This window comes from Melanerpes formicivorus, unplaced genomic scaffold, assembly GCF_026170545.1.
Source record: "Melanerpes formicivorus ecotype bairdi unplaced genomic scaffold, bMelFor1.0.p_v2 SCAF_10, whole genome shotgun sequence".
NCBI lineage: Eukaryota > Metazoa > Chordata > Aves > Piciformes > Picidae > Melanerpes > Melanerpes formicivorus.
This window is the reverse complement of record NW_027142362.1, coordinates 12,941,300-12,964,587: the sequence shown is the minus strand read 5'-3', so window position 1 is coordinate 12,964,587 and position 23,288 is coordinate 12,941,300. Positions and strand designations below refer to the sequence as shown.

At 40.1% G+C, this 23,288-nt stretch overlaps 1 protein-coding gene across 2 annotated transcripts in view; it reads right to left on the bottom strand.

Moving 5' to 3' along the window:
- FBN1 (fibrillin 1) overlaps positions 1-23,288 on the bottom strand; it is a 156,842-nt gene that overhangs the window by 118,540 nt on the left and 15,014 nt on the right. For both annotated transcript variants that reach the window (XM_068143780.1, XM_068143781.1), the window contains exons 3-6: positions 22,896-22,978; positions 21,915-22,013; positions 13,509-13,604; positions 11,906-12,001 (exon numbers count right to left, since the gene is read on the bottom strand). In XM_068143780.1, coding sequence (XP_067999881.1) covers positions 11,906-12,001; positions 13,509-13,604; positions 21,915-22,013; positions 22,896-22,978 — 374 coding nt within the window. The remainder of the gene's footprint in view (positions 1-11,905; positions 12,002-13,508; positions 13,605-21,914; positions 22,014-22,895; positions 22,979-23,288) is intronic.

Genomic DNA, 23,288 nt, shown 5'->3' with positions numbered 1-23,288 from the left:
CAATTACTGAGAAGTTTCACCCAGGCTTCACTTCTCTGAACAATATACGGCTTCCACCCCAGAGGTTAAAATACTGCCCAAATGTTTGAATATCCACTGATGTGCATGTGCACATGTATGTGTGAAATGCATGCACAAACTACCCTCTGGACATAGCAAAAGAGAGTTGTCAAATAAATAAACGGCATTCCCTGCAGGGTTTTGGCAACAGTTTACAGTAAGTGGCGAATCATTACTGGGTTTGATATTCATCGTAATGTCAACCACCTTGAACTCTTCTGGTATTTCCTTGGATGCAACAGGCAGTTGCCTAGAAATCTCATTTGTGTATTTAATGCAGTATCACTGCTTAACATTTTATAACATGACCCAAGTATTTTTGAACACAAAATAGAAATTGCACCTATATATGCACAGAACCAATCTAATTTGTTTACCTTATTTCAAACACTAAAAAAAAATAATCAATTCTTAGATCTAGAATTCCTTCAGCAGACACACATGAAGAACACTGGAAGTCTCTCAGTAGTGGGTGATTGTCAGTAGGAGGTCCTGTAGCTGCACTTCAGAACCACCTCAAGTCTTCTGAATAAGTCTCTCTTCTGTCATATTGAATTCAAGGGAAGTGTTACCATTTATTTCAAACAGGACCAGGATACCACTCCCAGTATATTTTGAGGATAGTCTAATCATTGCAACAGCAGCAAGACTTTGCACCAGAGTAACAAAGAGAAGTCCCTCCCAGCTTGAGATTGCAGCAGACATCAACAACATGGACTGAAGGAAGTTGTTATTTCTATTCAAAATTCTAAACAGCTGTTTTCAAGGCAGATTAAAAGATTTTTCAATGTTTGGATTCAACTCAAGGGCTTTATCTAATGCATACTTTGTATTTGAGTATTTGTTGAATTAGAAATTTAATAGAGCAGCTGAGTATTTTAAAATCTTTTGGAAGATGTGAAAAAGGGATGTGAACTCTAGCACACCCTGTAAAACATAAATTTCTTACCAAAAGAATATGTTATTCATGTGCTCTGTACATTAGGTCAATTATTACTCACTTTCTTTGGAGAGCAACCAAGAGCCTCCACCCTTTATAACAGAGTACTGTAATCAACTGTAGTAAGAATAGCAGAATTATTCTAATAGACATTGGTGGCTCAGGCCCTAGTTCAAGAAGGCTTGAATAGTAAGAGACTAAGATGGGTTGACTATCATCTTTTTATTTTAAGAGGGTAAGAATTTAATGTTTCCTTGTACACCTTCATGTATAATTTCCATTTCACAAAACTTCTAAAAAGCAACACTTTAAACTGGCCCTCCAATTTAAGCACTTCTGTTACTTAATGACAAATTCCATAAACTCTCTGAGAGAAATACTTCTTCCACTGCACGTCTCTCATTTCCGCTAACCCAATTTAACCTCTCATCTTCCTTGCAGTCAGCAGCTCTATGAAGCTTCTTTTTTTTTACTGACATCAGCAAGTGAGTGAAGTGCTAGTGCTAGAATTAAAATGCCTTCTAAAAACATGACTCTTTGTATTGAATTTGGAAGCGACTTTGATACAATTTGTACTGTTAGTTTAATATAGTATCACCTTTCATGGAGCCATATCTTATTGGGTTCCTGCTGGGACGCAAGAGTTGAAATAGCACAAGGTTTAATGCATGGCACTTCATTTTGCCCAGCCTGGCTCAGGCCAAGAGAAGCATTTCAAATTATTTAGATAACCACACAGATTAAGTACCCAGCAAGACAGCTTGCTAAGTCATTCATCATTTGCCATTCCTGGACTGTGCTTGTGTCTAGCAATGTTTTTACTAGAAGAGCCATTCAGATGAATGGAATGCACATCTCTGCTGGGCTTCCCCTGCCCAAGCAGCAGTCTAAACTTCTCAACCTGCCTTTAATGCTTTTTTTCCTCAGAGATGTGTGAAAAATACTTGGCTAGATCTCTTCTGCTATCTTCTTCTCCCCCATCTTCCTCCCTCACCTGTTCTTCTTGCTTGTTGTTTACAAGCCTACATAAGTCTACCCAGTTGTAGTGAATTAAAATGTTACCTCCCCTTATTTCAATCCCTCAAAAAGCACACAAATTGTCCTCCTCTTTTATTCTTCATCTCAACAATCAAGTAACTGGAATAATTCACATTGTGTAGTGCAGTTCAGTTCCAGACACAGTATCTGCATTGTTAAATCATATCTTATCTTAAAGGTTATTGGAGCCCAAGTAATCTAACATTGACTCTCCTTTCACAACTACATGTCACTTAACTCTTTTTCAACTACTCATTTCAATGGTAGATCTTTTTGCCTTTAGAGCCTACAGCCTGGAAGCAATTTCTGGCCCTGTGGTTCCTTTAGAAGCCTCTATTAAGCTGAGTGTAAAGCTGTCATACTACCATTTTACAAACCTCTCCAAGTTACCACCCATACTGTCCCATCAGGACACAGAGATTCTCATAAAGGCTTTCATCATATCCCAGCAGGACAATTATAATTCATTTCTCACTGGGTTTAATATTACCTTTTATAAATGCTTCAAGCTCCAGCAGTGTTCTGTCACTGAACTGTTCAAATGAACTAAGACACCTGGACATGCTATTCTGGCAGAGAGACTAGTCCAATGGCCTTTGAAGAAGCAGCTCAAGGTGTCTCGCTTTTAAGATCCATCTTAATTGCACTTTGAAGAAAGTGCACCACATGCTCTTTCACTGCACATTTACTATTTCATTTCTTGCTGCAATTCTCAGAAACTTAAGCAGACATAGGAGTTTTTGAGATCCTAAAATCTCCCATCACTGAGGGAAATGGTTTCCTCCCAGCTCCCATACCTTGACAATGTTAGCACTGGATCAGACTCAAGCGGCTAGCAGGTCTGAATGATACAGTCAGAGGATTAACCTATATTTCAACACATTTTCCATTGGGTGGCTGGCCACATTTCTGGGCAACCTGCTCTAGCTGATTCTGCTCAAGCAGAGAAGCTGGACTAGATTTACTACCACTGCTGCCGTGCCAGCATGGCCCCTTCTCCTGCTTCAGCACAGTCCCATGCTGTATGTAGCAGTGCCAGATAAAAACACTAGCCATCAGTCACCACTTCCTCAAGGAAACAAGACCAGAGACCTTACAGATTTTTGCAAAGCTCCTGCTTCCCTGTGAATGTCAGCACCTCTGTGTAGGAAGAAGAGGGTCACAGCAGACCGTTCATCCCAAGGCATAAGGAGAAAATGGGGAGGGTACTGAAAATCCTGGCAATCACTGGTTAAACTTTGTAAAAAATACAAATTAGGAGAACAGGGCCATTATAAAACATGACCAAGCACAGTCATATACTAAGTTAAACATTCAGGATGACGGAAAACAGCGCAGAGGCCTCCACTTCAGAATGGGGCCTGTAATCTGTATCACACTACCACCACAAAAGAAATTCAGACTACAGCACAGCAGACTGCAGTCACATTAACCTACCTGTGCTAGTTTACCCTGGGTAATACCTGTCATAGACACACAGCAAATGCATAAGATCTACATCAAAAATCAGGTGCTTATGAAGTTTCCTATTTCTTTCCTTAAATATAAGTGTACACACACATGTGCACTTCTAATAACTTTCCTTTTTTAATTACTTACCCCTAGCCTCTACACATCTTCCTACAAAGAGAAATATTGAATCCTGCTGTGATATTTTTTACATAAAGAAATTATGCCTTTTTCCACAAGGAATTTCTGCTGGAAAAGGAGTGCAAAACTAGACTCTGTTTCACAGCAGAGCAGAATTTGGAGAATGATATTTCTCTTAAGGCTTCTTTCATTTCAGACCTTATTTAGGCCTCTCTTCTTTGCCTACAGTGTTTCTCAAGAGTGCCAAACTGTACAAGCTGTCACTGAAAATAAAAACCACTCAGTCATTATTCATGAACTTCTGACAGACAACTGGAAGCATGAATGTGACTATGTTTACAGCTGTTGTTTCTTAGAACTTTTTGCAACTTTTATGCTGAGATAGGATATGAAATACCTTTCTAACTGTAACAGTTTACTTCAGAAAAGTTTTGATCCTTACAGAGATTTCATCAACTGCTTTACAAGTATGTTGCAAGGAAACTTACATGTGACAAAACACTTGTACTAACCATTCTTAAAGAGGTTTAAGAGGCAATTTCATTATCATTTTGCAGCTGACCTACATAAAGAAACTGGTTTACTTGGAAATGCCCTTGTCAGTTTATCCTTGCATTAGGTATGATCCATAATGTTTTAAAAGAGGTTCTCTTTTCTTTTTTAGACCTGACCATCACCAAAGGTTTAGATCACTTTAAAAAACAAAGAAATACAAAGCCCACAACAAAAAAAACTGACTATCACACATAATGGTATTTGATTTTTTTCTGTTGCAACTGTAACAAAAATTTTCCACTTGCCAGATCAACAGGAAAAGGTGTGATGGAAAATATTCACATAAAATTGCAAGGTGATTTAAAAGGAAAACACTTGTTGTCAGTGTTGTCAGATGAAAGGGTTTCATGAATCTGTGCTTTCCTATATCAAAACATATATTGCAGCCCAGAGAAGAAGCAAGAGTCTTCTCCATAAATGCCCAAGTGGGCCCAGTTAGGTAAGTTACCAGCTGCATTTGCTCATTCCCTGGATCATATTCATCTCCAGGAGTCACAATTTTCAAAGCACCTCCTCTATGTAAAGCTCCATGAGAAGTTAGTTGTGCTCAGCTATTTGTTCTGCAAGATTTGTAGTGACCTAGGTCAAGAGATAACTGCAATTAGAAAACTGGCCATGATACAATGATACTAAGAGAGCAAGAGGGGCTTCAGGGCACTCTTTCTGAAGGCATCAAACACAACACCATGCAATGACCACCAAAATCAGTAAAAGCTGATTCAACCTTTCTGCACACAAAAACTTCTGTCTCTCATGGTACACCACAGCAGAAAGACTCTTCCCAGTTCTCCCTGGAGCTCCACAGAGCACAGATCTGGCAGTGCAGGCCATTCAGGGAAATTCTATCTTTCAACTGCCTGCACTGTGTATATAAAAGTAGTATCTCTATTAATGTAACATCTCCTAACAAAAAAACAAACAAACAAAAAACAACAAAACCCCACCAAAACAAAAAAAAAAAAAAAAAAAACCAACCCAGACAACTCTTTGTGTATATAATTTCAACAACACCTCTTGATGAAAGCACAGGCCTCCACTCGTCATTCTGAAGATACTACAAGGCAGATCTCAAGTACCACACGCAAACAAATTCAGGGCAAGGTTCAATCCCTGCCTACAATGAAAGCAGAACTGAACTTCTCACGTAACAAACTCGTGCCACAGACTGCCAGCACACCTGGAGGCAGGCACCAGGTGCAACAACAAAGCTGTCTGCAGCACCAGGAGAACAATCTCAGCGATTCTTGAGTGAGTCCCTTCAATGTCCTACATGCAAGAATCAAATCTTACAGATCAGAAAACAGGTATTTCATTAAAATGTGTTTACATTACAATTTTTAGCAAAATATGGGCTCCTCAATTTGTGCTTAAATTTGTATGCATCTCCCCTGCTACAATTAAAATGAAAACAAAACAGAGTCCAAATAATATCTTAACTGCACATCTAAAGGTCAGTGCCCTTAGCAGCCAATCAAGATGACATGGTAGTGCAGAGAGGGCTGCCAAATAGCTGAATGAAAACTTTGGGTTTGGATTTGTTTGACTGAAATCAAAACTCAATTTGGAATAAAACATAAATGTTCAGCTTCATATACAAAAGCTGGAGCCCTCACATCTCACAAGAGACCTAAGCCCCTATGTACCAAATCATGTATGGATCTTGATTGAGCTTTAAGTACATATCTGGGAAAAAAACAAAAAACAACCAAAAAAAAAAAAATCACCATTTTAAACCCTTCTATGTGATATTGTGGTATGTGCAAAGCATAGAGAAAGCAACATAGGACTGGGTTACAGAGTGTATTTGCAAGGAGCAGAACAATGGATAAAAGCCTTCACACACACAAGATCTTAAAAATGCTTTTTGGCATTAAGTCACAGACTGAGCTTAGCACTGAGAGTCCATCCAGAGATCTACTGATTATATTGCTAAGAATTACAAACCATTTTATATCACACATAGTTGTTCTGCAGAGGCTGACTTCTCCACCATTAAACTGAAGCTGCAATTTTAAAAATTAAAAAACCCTCTCATCCACATATCTCAACTTGATAACCCAAGACACTGAAAGACATTAGGGTGTAACATGCATTAAAATTAAAGGCAGTAAAATGTCACACTGACTGAATGTATTTATCCTCAGCCTGAAGCTGCTTTTCATCATTTTTCAGGGTTGAAAATGATGTGTAAGAATCCTTATTCCAGGCCTTCAAGTTTAGACATCCTTTAGTTTTCTGCAATAATATTGTACATGCATTCGTGTTACAGGGCTACACATCTATGTCAACAGATGTGTTTCTTGGAAGACAGCTACAGAAATCAAGTTTATTCTAATGTTTGCCAGCTACCATATGCTGCAATACTACTTTAAATGCAACATAAGGCTTTGGGAACATACTTTTACTGCTATCTACACTTTGTTATTTACTTTCCATTTAGACTAAATACCAGAGACGGGGCACACTCAGGGGTGCAGTGTCCTCTTTGTGAAAACATTCTACCCGTTGTAATATTTAGAAAGCAAAAAATATACAGAGCCCTACACTACCCTTGACCACTTTCAGCGGCTGCACTTTCAGAGAGACACTCTGGGAAAGGTATTTTTACAGATGGCATTAATTCTAGGAACTTCCAATAATGGCCAAATATAATTAAAAATTATGCAAAGATTCCTGCCATGAAGAAAGCAGTACAGAAACTATTCTGTTTGAAGAAAAAGCAATCATGTGTTCATTAAAAAAATACATTTTTAATACTTGAACTACATCAGGCCCAATTCTGCTCAGAGATGAAGCGAGTGGCAAACCTCCAAAATGCAGCAGGATTTAGCCCCTGATGTTGTCACAAGCATTCAAATAAACAAACAAGACTGTAACACATTCTAAGCTTCCAATGTGTTCCTCTAAATGAAACCAGACAGAAAAAGCAATGCACATCTCACTGCATTTTTGCAGTAAAACAACAATGTGCAATTTCATATTATCTAGAATTCACCCTCTTAAAATATCATCATCCAAATGTCCAAAGAGAAACAGATTCAAAGAGTCAAGAAAGTGGAGAACACAGTCCCACCAAATCTGGTTGGGATGTTTGATCTGCCTGAGCTTCTAACACCACCTCTTCCTCTGGACTTTTATAAAGTGCATGACATAGGGATGTTTTCACATGACCCAAAGATGGGCATGTCACATAGCCAGCTAAATCCTCAAGATTCTTTTACAGGCAATAAAAAGAGCTGATGTGCTGAATCATCCTCCAGGAAATGCAACCTAAATCTCTCTCTGCTCTCAGTCTCTTCAGCAACTGGAAAAGAACTGGAGAATCTGTAACTCAATCAAGTTAATCAGCATTACAAGTTGAATGGCATAAAGATGGCATTCAGCTCTTAACCAGCAGAAGGAATTAAGCTTTGCTTCATAATTTTCTGTTACTTGTGATTATTTTTCTGTAACAAGCTGACTAAATTATATGCTAAAAGCTGAGTGTACCTCTCAGATCTTAATTGACTCTGAAAGTTTGGGCTAAAATCTAGCAAGGCCCTTAGCATTTGTGTAATTTTAGGCACATTGTCATCTCAGGTTTGAATTGAAATGCATGTCAAAGCCCATCACTGAATTGCAGCCAGAGAACTCAGCTACTTCCAGAAGGAAACCTTGAAGTTTAAATTTTAACTGAGCTAATATCCATGAAATATTTCCCTTTCTGGACCATGTATTGTAAATGTGTCTTAAATCGCTGTAGGAAGCACCTCCAACTCCACTACACTTTTTCTGTTCAGCTTATGTGAAGTTCACCTTTTTGATTAGCATTATCCCACAGAGAAGTCAAGTCTGTTGTACTGATGATACACCTGAATATACTTGACAATATGCCCAGGAGGCTTCCCCTGCTCTGGAAAACTGTCAAATGCCACACACAACAGCTTAGGTGCTAGTGATTCTTATCTACCACTTTCAACCATGCTACCAATCCAGTTCTGACAACCCTACCTCACTACTGACACAGTACACCCAGAATGAGAAAGAACTCCACTGATAATAATGAATCTTCAAATTCCTTTTGCATATGTTTGTAGTGTTTCATGCCATCATTAACATTTCTAAGACACACAAAAAGTAATTTGTGTACCCCAAGACTCTAAAGCCATCTGCTACCCTCTCAAATAATGACTGAATAAATATATGAAAATACTCATGCCAGAAATGTGAAGAAAGTTTGCTGCAGTGTGTAAGCAGCAGGTCTTTCACCAGACAAAGCCCTTTCACTGTGCATATATTTGAGGCTATTGACCTACACAGAAGTCTTGTAGATCTTCATTAACAATCACATGGTCAGCATGTGCTGAGATAACAACAATCAGGCTCATTTGTATTATAAATATGGACCAAAAGTGCAGAAAACTACTTAAAACAATACACAGAACTATGCATCTTACCTCTGGATCTTGCCCCCTCCTTGGAGGTGTTCAAGGCCAGGTTGGACAGGACCTTGAGCAACCTGATCTAGTGGATAGTGACCCTGCCATGGCAGGGGGGTTGGAACTAGATTATTGTCAAGATCCCTTCCAACTGAAGCCTTTCTATTGATTCTACTGTTGTATGGAACTTGCTCTAACTTTTCTGCAACCACATGCAACATTTTAATTGTTTGGTGTATCAGGTTACTGGAATAACCCTTATGACTTTGCTTGCCTCAACACTGCTTTATTCTAGACACTTCTAAGCTACTACATATGCAGTAAAGGCTGCAATATTCTTTGGTCTGTGACATACGTGCCACAAACACAGTGACTGTTACTGCTAGCTGATGCTTATAGAAAAAAGCACTGCGTGGTATGAAGCAGTAAATGGCTTACATCACTGTTAGCTTGGGGCATGGCATAACCTAGAAATCAAACCACAGCCAAACACATGGAGAATGTGCATGCCACAAAACTGTATCACTTCACATCACATCTCATTTATAACCAGAAGTGGTGTTTTGAAAACAAGCTGCTGCTTCTGCTTTTCCAGGAAATAGGATAATTTAAGAGGCTATTTCCCTTGAGTAATTTCCTTTCTTTTACCCTCTCCATGCACAGAGACACTTTGGTTTGGTTTTGGTTTTGTTATCCTCCTACTCCATCATTTTTTTAATTCTTTTTTTTTTATATCTAATAAAGACAGTTTTACTCTACGAGGCATGCATCTTGTCAGTTTACTGGATAATACACATACACATCATAACCCCACTAGGGAGTGTCATAAATCCACATCACTTTCCAAAGTTAGATTCAAAATGTGGACCTCTTACTTAGCTGACAGATGTGTAAAATCATATGTAGCCAGACAACTCCCTAAAGACCACACAGGTGCATGTGCTGAACAAAGCAAGTTATTCTGACTAAGACCAACATTAGCTTATACTCCAAAGTTATCTTCAGAGAGTTTTCCTGATGGCATAATGTGATTCTAGGACCAAAAACCACCACACCCTTTTTAGAGGAGGGGAACATATTAGCTCAGCTAGGTAGAGGAGCTGCAGGAAATCTCTATGAAAGAAGCCAAAGTTCAGAGATTTTCTAGGAAGATATGACTATCATTTGGCCTCAATACTGCAGTGAGCATTAGCCAGAAATACTACAGCCCATAAATGTCTATTTTCTCTCTTATTGATAACTATAGAAACAAATATGTGTTCCAAGTAAAACATGCCTATGGACAAGGCATGTAAGTTACAGATTTCCACCTCAGCTGTGCTCAGTAACATGCATGGATTTCATAACAGCATGATTTGGCTCAAATGGCTGTATGTCACCAATTCCTCACTCCACTCAACACCATGCAGGAGCCCTGAGGGACAGGACTGAAGCTGTTAGCAAGCTTCAGCCTTCAAACCTGCCCTAATGAGTGGAGTCAAACTGGGCCCCCATCAGACAACATAAAAGCAGCATTGAACAATCTTCTGAAATGGCACACCAAACTCAAAACCTTCACCCACAGAAAATAAGCAGTCATTGCTTGAAATTCAAAGCCTTTGCAGTAATGTTCAGTACATTTTTTACCTATAAACCCATTATTCTCTTCCAACTTAGGATTTTTAACATAGTTTTCCATCCCTCTTACTACTCTCCAACAGTGAGATCCCAAGATTCAAAACAGAGCTACTTCTCAATCTTCAGAAAAACTTCACCATCAGTTTGAACTACTTTTACACCAAGTGAACAACTGGCAAGCCTTCACACAGTGCCAACAGCAATTTTATCTGCTGTAGGGAGTGCAAGAAACACCAGCTTCATCCTACTGCCTGCTATAGGACAGAATGAGTATCTTTGGTCCCCTAAGATTTGTTGTCTTGCATCACCCAACTAGGTTGCCCTTGTAAACAAAAGAAAACCAAAACAAACCAAAACCACACACACAAAAAAAACCCAACAAACTGAAAACACCACCAACCAACCTTTAATCCAAATGCAGCACAGACAGCAGTGATGATCTGACATGCTCACTGGTAACAACTTCGAGTGCTAAGCATACCCCCTACAGACAAGCCCCAAATCAGGTTCTAAACATCTGTTGTGTCCCAGGTTCATGGACATGTAACACAACCTATTGTATGAGTAGTATGCATGAATTTCCAAGTATACAGATCACTGGATAGCTCTAACAAATGAAAATGTTTTATTGTTAATGCTACAAATGTCAGCATAAGATTTACACCTAAACATCATTACTTTTGCCTCTCACAAATGAACCATTAAATTGGTTTCATAATTCAGAGAAAAAAATCCCAACACCAGATAAGATAGTTGGCACAGGTGCATTTTCATATGGAAACAGTTTAGATTATCACTATGGATACACAAATAAAAAGCTAAAATTGGTAACAATAAATCTGTACCAGAATGAATAGAAGAATAAAATAAAACACAATATGCCAAAGAGAGGGGCAAGATGCTGTTTATCATTGGTAAGCAAATGAATCAGATACAAAGAACTTTTCTGATGACTTAAAAACTGAAGTTTGCATAAAAGCACTTATCAATATCTTTTATTTGCCTCCTCTTCCACTGGAGTTTTTTCCTAGCCAAAAAAAAAAAACTAGAACAAACCAACCAAACAAAAATACCGTAATCAGCTGCGTAAGTGTTTAATCCTGGTCTCCATCCTTACAAAGCACATGGATTGATTAAAAATGCTACTTAATTTTCTGTCTGACTAACAAAATTGAATCAATTCAGATATAGATTAGAATAGGCAATGGCTCAACAATCCTACTGTTAAAGTAAATAAATAGGGATTTTTGCCTTGGGGAAAAAATGCAACCTGTAAACCTACCACAAACTGATGAACTAACCATTAAAATCACACCGATCAACACTTGTGGTCCAGAAAAATCATAAAAGAAAAATAGGGCAGAATGCTTCATTTTAATTCAATGCTGAAGCTTTGCTTCTCAATAAAAACAGAATTTAGGATAGTTGTTACCATTTTAATTTGTATTATTCCAGAACTAATATCTGCACAATTTTCTTAGACTGGAGTTTTCCTTTCAGTAAAGCTTCCTTATGTTGCATTCCACAAGAATGTTAATTCTATTTGACCTTATTTACAGACAACAATAAAATACTGCTATTTAAATATTCTGTTTCACAGAGCATGTATTCCATAGAATAGTGAAGTATTTTTCAGTTACTATTAAGTAAGCTAGGACATCTTCTCCCATGGTTTACGGGCACATACCTCTTTCACACTGAGGTCCAGTAAAGCCATATGTGCATGCACATCGGTTTGGAGCCACGCATCTCCCTCCATTTAGGCATCCATTTTCACAGACAGCTGTATCAGAGGGAAGAAGGAAGTAATCTTTATTGAGCTATTTCTAGAAAGACAGGAAGCTAGGTATTTGGCCAATTAAGATAACCTGGTAAAAGCAGTAAATACAACAGGACAGGATACTTTATTTTCCAGAATCTACTTACGATCTTTTCCTATCTCCTGCCCTCATCAGTATCACAAACTCATTCTATCATGAGAGCATTAATAGAAACACAGTAACAATCACAGGTCTTCTGACCTCTCAGAGCTTTTCTCCTCATGATGGCTAGGCATTCCATAATTCAAAATAACATCTCTTTCAAATTTTCAACAAAGAAATGCTGAAATAGTAGAGCTTGTAGATAGAAGGTGCAGAAAAAAAAAAAACCCTCTCTAAACGCTCCAGATTATTCCCTGTTCAGAGGTACATCTGAAAATGTAATTCTTCCCCTACCATGACAGAAATACAAAGCAGTATTAAAAGGATGTTTGTTGATGTTAAATAATTCATCCTATCAACTAGGATAGCAAAATGTAATCAAGATCTATAAACTCCAAAAGCATTTGCTCTCAAAATTAATCAGAAAATTTAACATGCACATGAAAAAGGGGGGTTTTAATACAATTTGATGCTCATTGAGTAATGTTATTCTTTGTTCCATTTCACATTCACTTCAGTAGAAAGGAGGTTTCCATTTATCCTCTTTTATCCATTTGATATTTCACAAAGAAGGCAGAAATATGATTCTTAATCCTTTCACTATGTGATCGCCTTCCAGATTGTTAGGGTAAATTCCTGGTCGCACTGAAGTTCATGTAAAGTGTGCCATTGATTTTGACAGAGCACAAAAGGTTTTCATTAAAGAAGCTAAACACATTTTCTCTGTCAGACCAAGAGTTCACTAGATAGCAACATGACAGCCTTGGTTAAAAGCAGTATCTACATCCTTATTTGTTCATGGCATTCCAGCCAAGAAGAGCAAGAGACTACCAGAGTCAGCTTGGGAGAGATTTCAAGCAGTATATCCAGGAATACTGTTGGCTCAGGACTGATTGAGGAAATCAAAAATACACTGATTGATTCTGATAAGATGATGTCAATGAACAAAGTTCCTCAAGCGTACTAGCGTATGAAGCAAAGCCCTGAAATAAAAATAAGGCTTTGTATCAAAAAGCTTCATTTTGCCTACAAGACAAAAACTCAGTATCATTTAAATTCTATATGTATGGTCTATTGTTCTAGTGAGTGGAAAGCCCTGGAGGTCAGTAAGAATTATGGCAGTGTGAGAACTACAGGATCAAATTATATCCAATTATTATGAATTCACATGATGTTTATTTTAAGTCCTGATCAGAAAGAATTCACTCAGCATTCATTACAAAGTCATGTGTTTTCATGTAAAATTCCATTGTACCTGATCAAAACCAAGCTCAGTAACAGCTGAAATTTAGTGCTAAACGGTCCCCAATCCACACATTCCAGAATTACTTAACTGTACAGTGTCTACATTAACAGAAGTGTACTTACGTTGTCCACAGTGCGTTCCTGTATATCCCTTCTGGCAGAGGCAATGGTCATCACTGCAGCTACCTCCATTCATGCACCGGATGTTACAGTGTTGTACTTCAAAGGGGGAAAAAGAACAAAACATCTCCTCAATTAAATCAAACCACTCAGAAACAATCAACTGTCTGCTAAGGGGTTTTCTTTTTCTAGGGATTGATTCCATGAACAAGAAACCAGTATTAGAAACCAGAGGCACATATTTTAGAACAGATACTTGAAATGGTAGTACAGAAAACAATACTGACTTACAGTTTCCAAAGAATATACAAGAACTTTAGATCACCCTTATTCACTGAAGTCAAAGGTATTTCATATGAACATAACCCCACAGGAGGAGACTTGATGAGGTGCTTGGTGCCATGGGTTAATTGATTAGGTGGGTTGGATTGGTTGATAGGTTGGAGACGATGATCTTGAAGGCCTCTTCCAACCTGGTCTATTCTATTCTAATTTGTCTCCTAGTTTGCAGCGATGAGAAAAGACCATCAACAAGGAAAAAGTACTAAATGTCTGACAGATAACACCAAGAAGAAAAGAAAGGCTCTTACCACCTGAGCAGCAGGGGAAGGAAGTATTAAAGTGAAGCATATAAGGAAGCTTCTGAAGACAGCCTGTTTCAGCCAAAATATGCAATACAAGAAACTGATTTGGCCCAGTAGGGCTTCTTTCATGAAAAGAAAGCATCAGAGCAATTTCTTTCTGTGTGCCATCTGTGGGCTCACTTTATCTCACAGTAAAGCTGCTGCTGGCTGCTGTGCTGAGTCTGCAGAGCTCACAGACAGCATTTCCCCAGCGTCAACAACCTTCCCTTGCCCAGAGCAATGGCAAGGGAGCATCAGCATGCTCTCCTCAGCTGCAGCCTCACTATTTGTAATTATTAGTATGCAGCTTAAGTCCCATGCTAGTAAAGCACAAAAGCTTGCACTGCATTTTTCTAGTAATAAGGGCAAATACATTTTCTCACTAGACATTAGGAACAACTTAAAGCATGTCAGCCTCTACATCAAGCATTGAGGAGCAGGCAGGGCTCCAACCAAGTGAAGTCCTCCTTACAGGTCTTGTCCAACACAGCTGTGAACCCGGCTGGCACTCCAGCAAGCAGCGGGGAAATGGTTTCCCTCTTAACAGGAACCACATGAAAGGCTCCTCCCCAGATAGGATTACAGTCAGATCAGCATTTCAGTAAATTGTGATGGAGCACTGGATACCTACAGTATGCTGTCTGAAATGCTCAGGATGGAGAAACACAAACTACATGTCCCACCAGAGCCAGTTGCTAGCAGGTGCTGTGCCAACCACTGAGTTTTTCCTGTTGCACAAAGCCTTTAAGCATCATTCAGCTTTTTCACTGCTCAGAAATATGCAAGTGGAACTTCACTTTTGTTTCCAAGCAGAAAGAATAATGCTATCTGTATTGCCTTCTGTAAGAATGCACAGAACAGTTAAACATGCAGTTGGATTTAAAAAAAAAAATTAAAACACTGGTTCATTGAATTCCTAAACTACAACAGCAAAAACTGTATCTTACATTTCTTATGTGTTGAATAGGAAAAACACATCTTTACTTTTGATGTACTTAAGTACTTCAGGTACCAAAAATGTACTAATATTCCTCAACAAAACATTGTTTGCAAATACAGAGTGAATGTCTGGGGAAGATTTTTGGACAATGTCCTAAGTAGGTCAGAAAAAGGTGCATAGTTACTTTAAAATGTGTAGTTCAACTTAGCTGCATACAATCTTAGGAAAACAGAGAGGATTACAAAAAGCATAGGAAATGATATCATCTGTCAAGCAGGGAAGGAACTTTAAAACCACAAACTGATTTCAATTAGAGCAAGCTATGCCAAAAGCTAATTTCCATTCCCACATGAAGACCAAAACCATTTAAATAGTTTGAACTACATTTCAGATAAAAAGGTTAACAGTAGCTTATATGATGATTTTCATATTATTTGTTAAAGTAGAAATAAAGTGTATTTCCCCATCTTGGGATAGGAGTGATTCTACACATCACACACACACGCACACACATAAAGTTTCCATAATTTGTCTTACTGCTTCTTAAGGGAACCCTTCCAAAGGAAAATATTTCTTCCTTCTTTTTAAACTACAATCATTACAGGGTACTGTTGGGACACCCAGTCATCTTCATTGAAATTAGCCATTCAGATCACTGAGCTTTCTCCTTTCCAACCATGCAAGAAATCAGTGGCACATAATCAGTAAACTAATTATTTATTTTGTGCCATCTTCTGAGGGAATGTTGAAAATAGTATTACCAGAGTCATACAGACTATTCTGAAATATTACTCTTCCAGAAGTTTATACAAATACACATGAAGGCTGTCTGGAGCACAGATGATGATTTTAAGATTGCATGTTTGAAAAGCAGCCTAATAATGCTGGTCCAGACTCTCGTTTTCAGCTATATCAACAATTCCATTAATGTCAGCAGAGATATTCCAGTAAACGAAATAACCTGTTCCAAGGTACTACATCGGCAGAGACTCAAGGAAAAAGCACAGGAATTACCACAAGGCTGGTAAAACAATGCATATAGCTTTGCTTTAACTTGGTATGCATAGGAAATGTTAACAACATTAATAAATTACTGCTTTTAATCAATTACTGTTCTCTTTCAGGTCCAACTTACAAACAGTCTACACTGGAGGCTTCTGAAGTCAAAAGCTTATGAAACCAGAACAGGAATAATGAATTTTAAAACTTCATGACACCAAGAACACTACCACACCACACCTACTCAGGAGGTCACCAAGCAAACGAAAGGTAATACACACACCAGCTACTCTACCACCCCAACAAAAAGATGTGAGTTGTAAGAGTTCGGGGTCCTCTGGTGGGAGAACAGGCAGAGCCCAGGCCAAGGGTGCACTGCAGGGCCAGGCCACAGGCATCAGCGTAAGGGCACATTGCAGGGCTGGCCAGCAAGCACCAGAACAAGGGCACATTGCAGGGCCAGCCAGCAGGCACCAAGCTGAGGGTGTGCTAAAGGTCTGCCCACCAGGCACTAGGGTGAGGGTACACTTCAGGGCCAGCCAGCGGGGTAAGGGCACACTGTGACCCTGGCCAGCAGGCGCCGTGGTGAGGACATGCTGTGGGGCTGGCCAGAGGGCATCAGGGCAAAAGGATGCTGCAGGGCTGGCCAGCAGGCACTGGGGTGAGGGTGTGCTGTGGAGCTGGCCAGCAGGAACCAGTATGAGAGGCTGCCTCTCGCCTCTCCGTGCCACTACTGAGGAAACACTCCCAACCCCGGCCGTGCATGACGCAGGGCTTTGCCTGCCAGGAGCTGTAAACAAGGAATGACAGCCTCATCTCATCCCAGATGCTCAGCGTGCTTTCTCTGTCGAGTGACTGACTCACAGGAGATGGCAGCTGGCCTGGGATGGGCCGTGGGCCTGCAGCCCTGCATAGGGTGCTGAGAAAACCCACAGCAACCTTGAAAACTCTGGAAATACTACAAATTCAAGACCTTTTACCACTTCTGACAGCAGAAGAATACAAGGGAAGGGGCTGAGATCCAAGTTTTACTGCCATTGAACAGACATCTCCCACACAGCGCCCCAAGGAGTGGGATGCTGGAGCACAAAACCCAGTGGCCAGACTCCAGCCTCCCCCTACCCTGAAGCAGCTCACAGTCTCCAAGGAGACATTGATCCCTGGCTAGTCTCTCTGAAACTGCTGGTGGGCAGTGGAGCAGGCCCCATTCTGCACTGGCCAATATAACCAGCCTGCCAGGGAGCACAGACACTTGTCCCCACCAGCTGTCACCCCCAGCACCCAACACAGCTCTCACGACCTGCTACAGCTATAATCCTTCTGAGACAGCCCTCGTCAGCAAACACTGCCCCTCTTTACGCAAGCCCAAGCTATTCTGAGTAAAACAGGTTGGAATCAAAACCAGTACCTGAGCTGAGACACACCTGAGCCATAGCCCTGGGAGCAGCAGTGGGTACCTGATGCTGACAGACCCTTCTCCTCATCCACTCTCCCACTCCCACAGGGCAAAGCAGCAATTCCAACACCACGGAAGGACTGTGGGATATGTCTGCAGCACAAACAGGGGCATGACCACAGCAGAGACAAGGGCAAAGTAGTCATGGCCCAGATGATCTGGGAGGGAGCAGCAACTGCAGTATTGGCACAGCATGGGGTGTTGGACACCTCCTCACATATGCACCTGCAACTTAAGAGCCACCTACACGTCAGAGCCAGTGAGGGCAATGCCTCCACACATGGCAATCTTATCTCCAACCCTACTGTAAGCATACCCAAAAATTCACTTCTCAGTCAGCAAGCTCACTGGTGTCACAAAAATCCCTGCTGAGAAAACCACCGGGTGATCTTTTCAACTATGATCAGATTCCTAAAAATGACTCATAAACTGAAAAGTCCCAACAACAGACCTGCATAAGACTCAGACTTGAAGGCTTTGTTTTGCTTTCCAATCTGCATGCTTTCCAAACTGCATTATTGATTTGATTCTGACACACAACCTGTCTGTAAGAGCCACTGTAAATCTGGTTTCTGTCTATGGTAATACATGCCATAAAACCTCTGTCCACTACTGATTCCTTAAGTACTAGAGACTTAAAATAGTAGTATCATAGTATCATTCAGGGTTGGAAGGGACCACAAGTATCATCTAGTTCCAACCCCCCTGCCATGGGCAGGGACACCCCACACTAGATCAGGCTGGCCAGAGCCTCATCCAGCCTGCTCTTAAACATCTCCAGGGACGGGGCCTTGACCACCTCCCTGGACAACACATTCCAGGGTTTCACCACTCTCATGGTGAAGAACCTCCTCCTCACATCTAGCCTGAATCTCCCCACCTCCAGCTTCATTCCATTCCCCCTAGTCCTATCACTACCTGAGATCCTGAGAAGTCCTTCCCCAGCCTTCCTGTAGGCCCCCTTCAGATACTGGAAGGCCACAATTAGGTCACCTTGGAGCCTTCTCTTCTGCAGACTGAACAGCCCCAACTCCCTCAGTCTGTCCTCATAGGAGAGGTGCTCCAGCCCTCTGATCATCCTTGTGGCCCTTCTCTGGACACGTTCCAGCACCTCCACATCCCTCTTGTAATAGGGGCTCCAGAACTGCAGGTGGGGTCTCACCAGGGCTGAGTAGAGGGGGAGGATCACCTCCCTCGACCTGCTAGCCACACTTCTCCTCATGCAGCCCAGGGTCTGATTGGCTTTGCGGGCTGCAAGTGCATATTGAGAGCTCATGTTGAGCTTTTTGTCCACCAGCACCCCCAAGTCTCTCTCCTCAGGGCTACTTTCCAGCCAGTCACTGCCCAGCCTGTATTTGTGCCTGGGATTGCCTCGACCCAGATGCAGGACCCTGCACTTGCTCTTATTGAACTTCATGAGGTTGGCTTGTGCCCACCTCTCCAGCCTGTCAAGGTCCCTCTGGATGGCCTCCCTTCCCTCCAGCGTGTCTGCTGCACCACACAGCTTGGTGTCATCAGCAAACTTGCTGAGGGTGCACTCAAACTTGCTGAGGGTGCACTCATTTTAACCTGAGAAATCATGGAATTTTCACTCATATTTGTTATTTGTATTTTAAATATGGCAAACTTGTAACATCTACTTATGATTATTATTTTACTAATAAGAGTGTTTAATTACTTGTTAAAATATACAATTAAAATAAGGTTTCATGAATGCATATTCTGACAAAATATCAACTGCCACCAATGGCAGCTGACAGTAATCTTTTGTTAGCAAACAGCGTTTTTTGTCTTTATGCCTTGTTTCCTAATAGCAGATCTAAGTCATTGTGGTATGCTATGTAAATCTGTATTCATGGATTTTGTCTGCAGTGCCAACAGTGCAAATTACTTACAGAAAGTATATGTTCTGTAAGTCCTAACGAGGTGCTGGGTCATAAGCATTACAGGAGAGTGCACAGAAGCAGTGGAGTCTTTCCTCTCCACAGCTCAAGACATTTTTGCTTATAGAATTGGTTTGGTTTAATAAATGAGGTTGATGTGACCACACACACAAAAATGTATCTCAATCATTGCACTGATTATAAACAGTACAATTTTTAAGCCAACTGCTATCTGCAAAGTGTTAATATACTATATACAGAAGAAAAAAACCCCACAAACATTTAGAAGTGGGCAAACTTATGTAGCAATGTAAGGAAAATAATGTCAGCACTGATTAAAGGTTATGATTAGCAGAATATTCCTCTGTAGAGGAAACAGTGCATTAAAAACTGTAGTCAAGTCTTCTGTACCCATTTATCTAGGTGATCCTGCTCTAGCAGCAGGGGTTGGACTAGATCTTCAGAGGTCCCTTCTAACCCCTACCATTCTGTGAGTCTGTGATCTGTGTAACTTCAACAAAGGCAAAACTTACAGAGATTGGTGGTAAAATGTTTCAGAAAAAGGATCACAAGAACTGTAACTTTAGTTGTATTCTGGTTTTAATTTTAAGTCTTGATTCATAAAATACTTCAGTGTGGCCTAAGAAAAAGAATGAGGTAATACTAAGGCCCACTTCTTGCTGACTTTTACAAAGGTGCCAAAACATGTAACAGATGTAAGGATATATCTGCCCTTCTGTATGCTGAACACGACTTTGGAGAAGGTCATACTTTCCTTTACTGGCTTATAGGATTCAGGCATATGCACCTAGTTAAACAGTAGCTGCAAACCAAGGCAGGGATGCAGCAACACACATTTGTGCAGCATTTTGCATCCTTCCTTCTTCCACTACACTCTGGGAACTGTAAAGCTCCATACCCTCCTCGTGCTGGCCTCTCCCTAACAGACATCACAGGAGCCTGAGAAAGGGGCTGAACTACATAGAACAATATTTACCATTTTAGTACATGCCATTCTGTTACATTCCACAGTTGTTATTGTTTTTCCACTGCTATTGCACAAAAAGGATGCTAAAGCCACAAGCTGAAGTGGTCAGTTATGTGGGAAAACTCTTATCAACTAGGAAAGCAAAAAATAGCAAGGTAAAATACAGGGGCAAAGCAGACCACACACTGAGTCTGAAAAGATACTCAGAATTAAAAGGATGACCATTTTGCACATCACAGGCCTCAGCTGACTGCATCCCCCACTGACTTCAGTTAATACATTGTTCAGATAGTTACAGGCATTTGTGGGAACCTTTTTCCCCAAAAATTCTTCCAGAAACCTCACATTTTATATAAAAATTGAAATAATCTATGTTTCAAGAGACAAGCACCACAGTAAGATGAGAGTACAGTGCACCTGACAGATGGCATCTCAGTTATGCACCGAGATACCATCCCAAGCAAAATCCCACTTCCTATTGGGTAATTCTACCCATGAGGAGTCATTGAGCTATCTGTTTCACTGAATTAATACAATTTTACTTACATTTCTCTGGATCTAACTTTCAATTTGTTTTTTAATTTCCTTAAAAACCAAACATTTTGACATCCAAACATTTCTACAAGAAGTTCTCTCTCTGAAAAGCTTCATTTCCAAATCATCTTTTTTTTTTTTTTTTGATGAAAAGCTGTTCCACTTAAATCCTTGCCCAGTTTTGTACCTCTAGTACCTAAGGAATTATCACCTGAACAGAGTTGGCAATGTTAGATTTATAAGATAGGTATTGAGCCTGGCAAGGAATTCTGCAATACTTGTAGGCCTATGTTGTGACCGTTTGAGGGTGTCCCCTTAAGAAAGGGAATATGGTGGACGGATGTTGGTAAATGAAAAGAAGGATCTAAACTAATTTCATTGGTAGATTGGGAGGAAGCACCTTCTGAACTGGGAGTGCAGGAGGGTATCCTGGGCACTCCGGCACTTTTATCTTCAGTCTTTCTTCCGTCCTCCCTGAGCTTGCCTTATGTAAAATATGTAAAATATGTATGTAAAATATAGAATATATGTAAACATATGTAAAATGTAGAATAGTGTTTGGCTTAGTAACCCCCAAAAATGAAAGTATCATTACAAAGCAAGTCACATTCAGCCAATCCTGAAGTCACTTCCCTATCATCACAGCTTTTGTGCTGTACACGTGTGCACGTCTAGCACTGAATTGAGATAAGGCATTTTCCAGAACATAAGGAAGACTGGAATCAGTGTTCCAAATTGGAAAAGAAATATAGCTTAAAAAAAAACAAATAAATTTCATTGTGATTAGGTAAAGTATCCCCAATAGCTGTCTCTGAGTCATTCTTCAGTTTCCTAATAAGAGGCTGCTCTTTATTTCCTATGATAAAACCATGAGTGGTGACTCAGATGTTATTTATCCTAAATACTGGCTACTCAATTATCTTCCATACATTGGTATCCTCACAGACTCAAAACAACAATATCAAAGACACAGAAGAAATACTTACTTGATTTTGAACCACAGGAGGGGGCTATCTGACCATTTGGGCATGTGCACATGTTTGGTCTAGAGCAAAATCCATCCCCACAGGAATGTCTGCAAATTGCTATAAAGAAAACATAAATGCCTTTAAAATATGCTTCAAAAACCCCAGACACATGAAAAACACCTGACAGAAAATATGCATTCAACACCATAAAACAAGTACCTACAAACTCACTAAACTGCATACAACAGATTTCAAAATAGTTCCTTCTCTCAGCTAAAGCCTACACTGAGACAATCTGGGAACATGCCACAGGCCACACTAGATATAGGGAGATTTCCTTGGAGAAGCAAACTCTGGTCCATTTCATGAGATGACTCTTGGAGGAAGGATGGCACTGAGGCAGCATTACAACGCTCTCTTTATTTCTGCACCAGACATACACCAATGTAATAACTCCCATCTGGCAACGCATTGCCTCAGCAACTCTTAAGACAGGGTCTTACCAGCCTTAGGCAAAGTGCCCTTTACAACTATTTCTGATGCACTGTACCATTACACATGAATACACACACAGCACTATGCTGTATGTATGTACATATTTATATTCCTACATGTATATTTCAGGGATATTGTCCAAACATGCAAAGAGAATGTACTTTCTGGCCCAATGCTGTTGCCTCCTTCCATTTACTTAAATGGATTACCATATTCCACATCTCCTGAGAGTCCACACATCCTTTGGATCCCTTTAGCACAGACTTCAACAAAACATGTGGATGAGATTAATCCTTTGTTAAATACTGATATCATATCACTGTATTATTGACCGTAAGACTTTGTATATTAGCTTAATATATTTAAAATGGTAAAGAGATCATGTGGAGCTGCTACTGAAACCATACAAGAAACACAGTTCACTTCTGGTATACAATTTAAAATACCCTGAGATAGAGGGACAGAAACAAACCTCAGTCATAACACATAAGGGGATTAACTTACGGACTATGCATTGGTTTCCACCAGGTAGCGTTTTCCATCCAGGGCAACAGTAAGCATTGTAACGTGCTCCACATACATTTGGTCTGGGAAAAAACAAACAAACAAACACCAAATTATTATCTTTACTCAGAAATAAGTTTTAAAAGTAGAGCCATCAACCCATAATAAGTAAATGACTACAGTGTGCATTCCAATAATTAGGTCTAGAGTGGTACATCTGTAGCAGAACCGCATGTCTTTGGTTACTGGGTTGTTCAGGCAATGTACACTCTTACAAATTAAGACTACATTATAAACATGACATCAAATCAGTAACAACCAAACAACAGGACCAGAATGGGCAAATCTCGCTTCCCATCACTCCATATCTGGAAAAGCTGCACACAGGGCAGC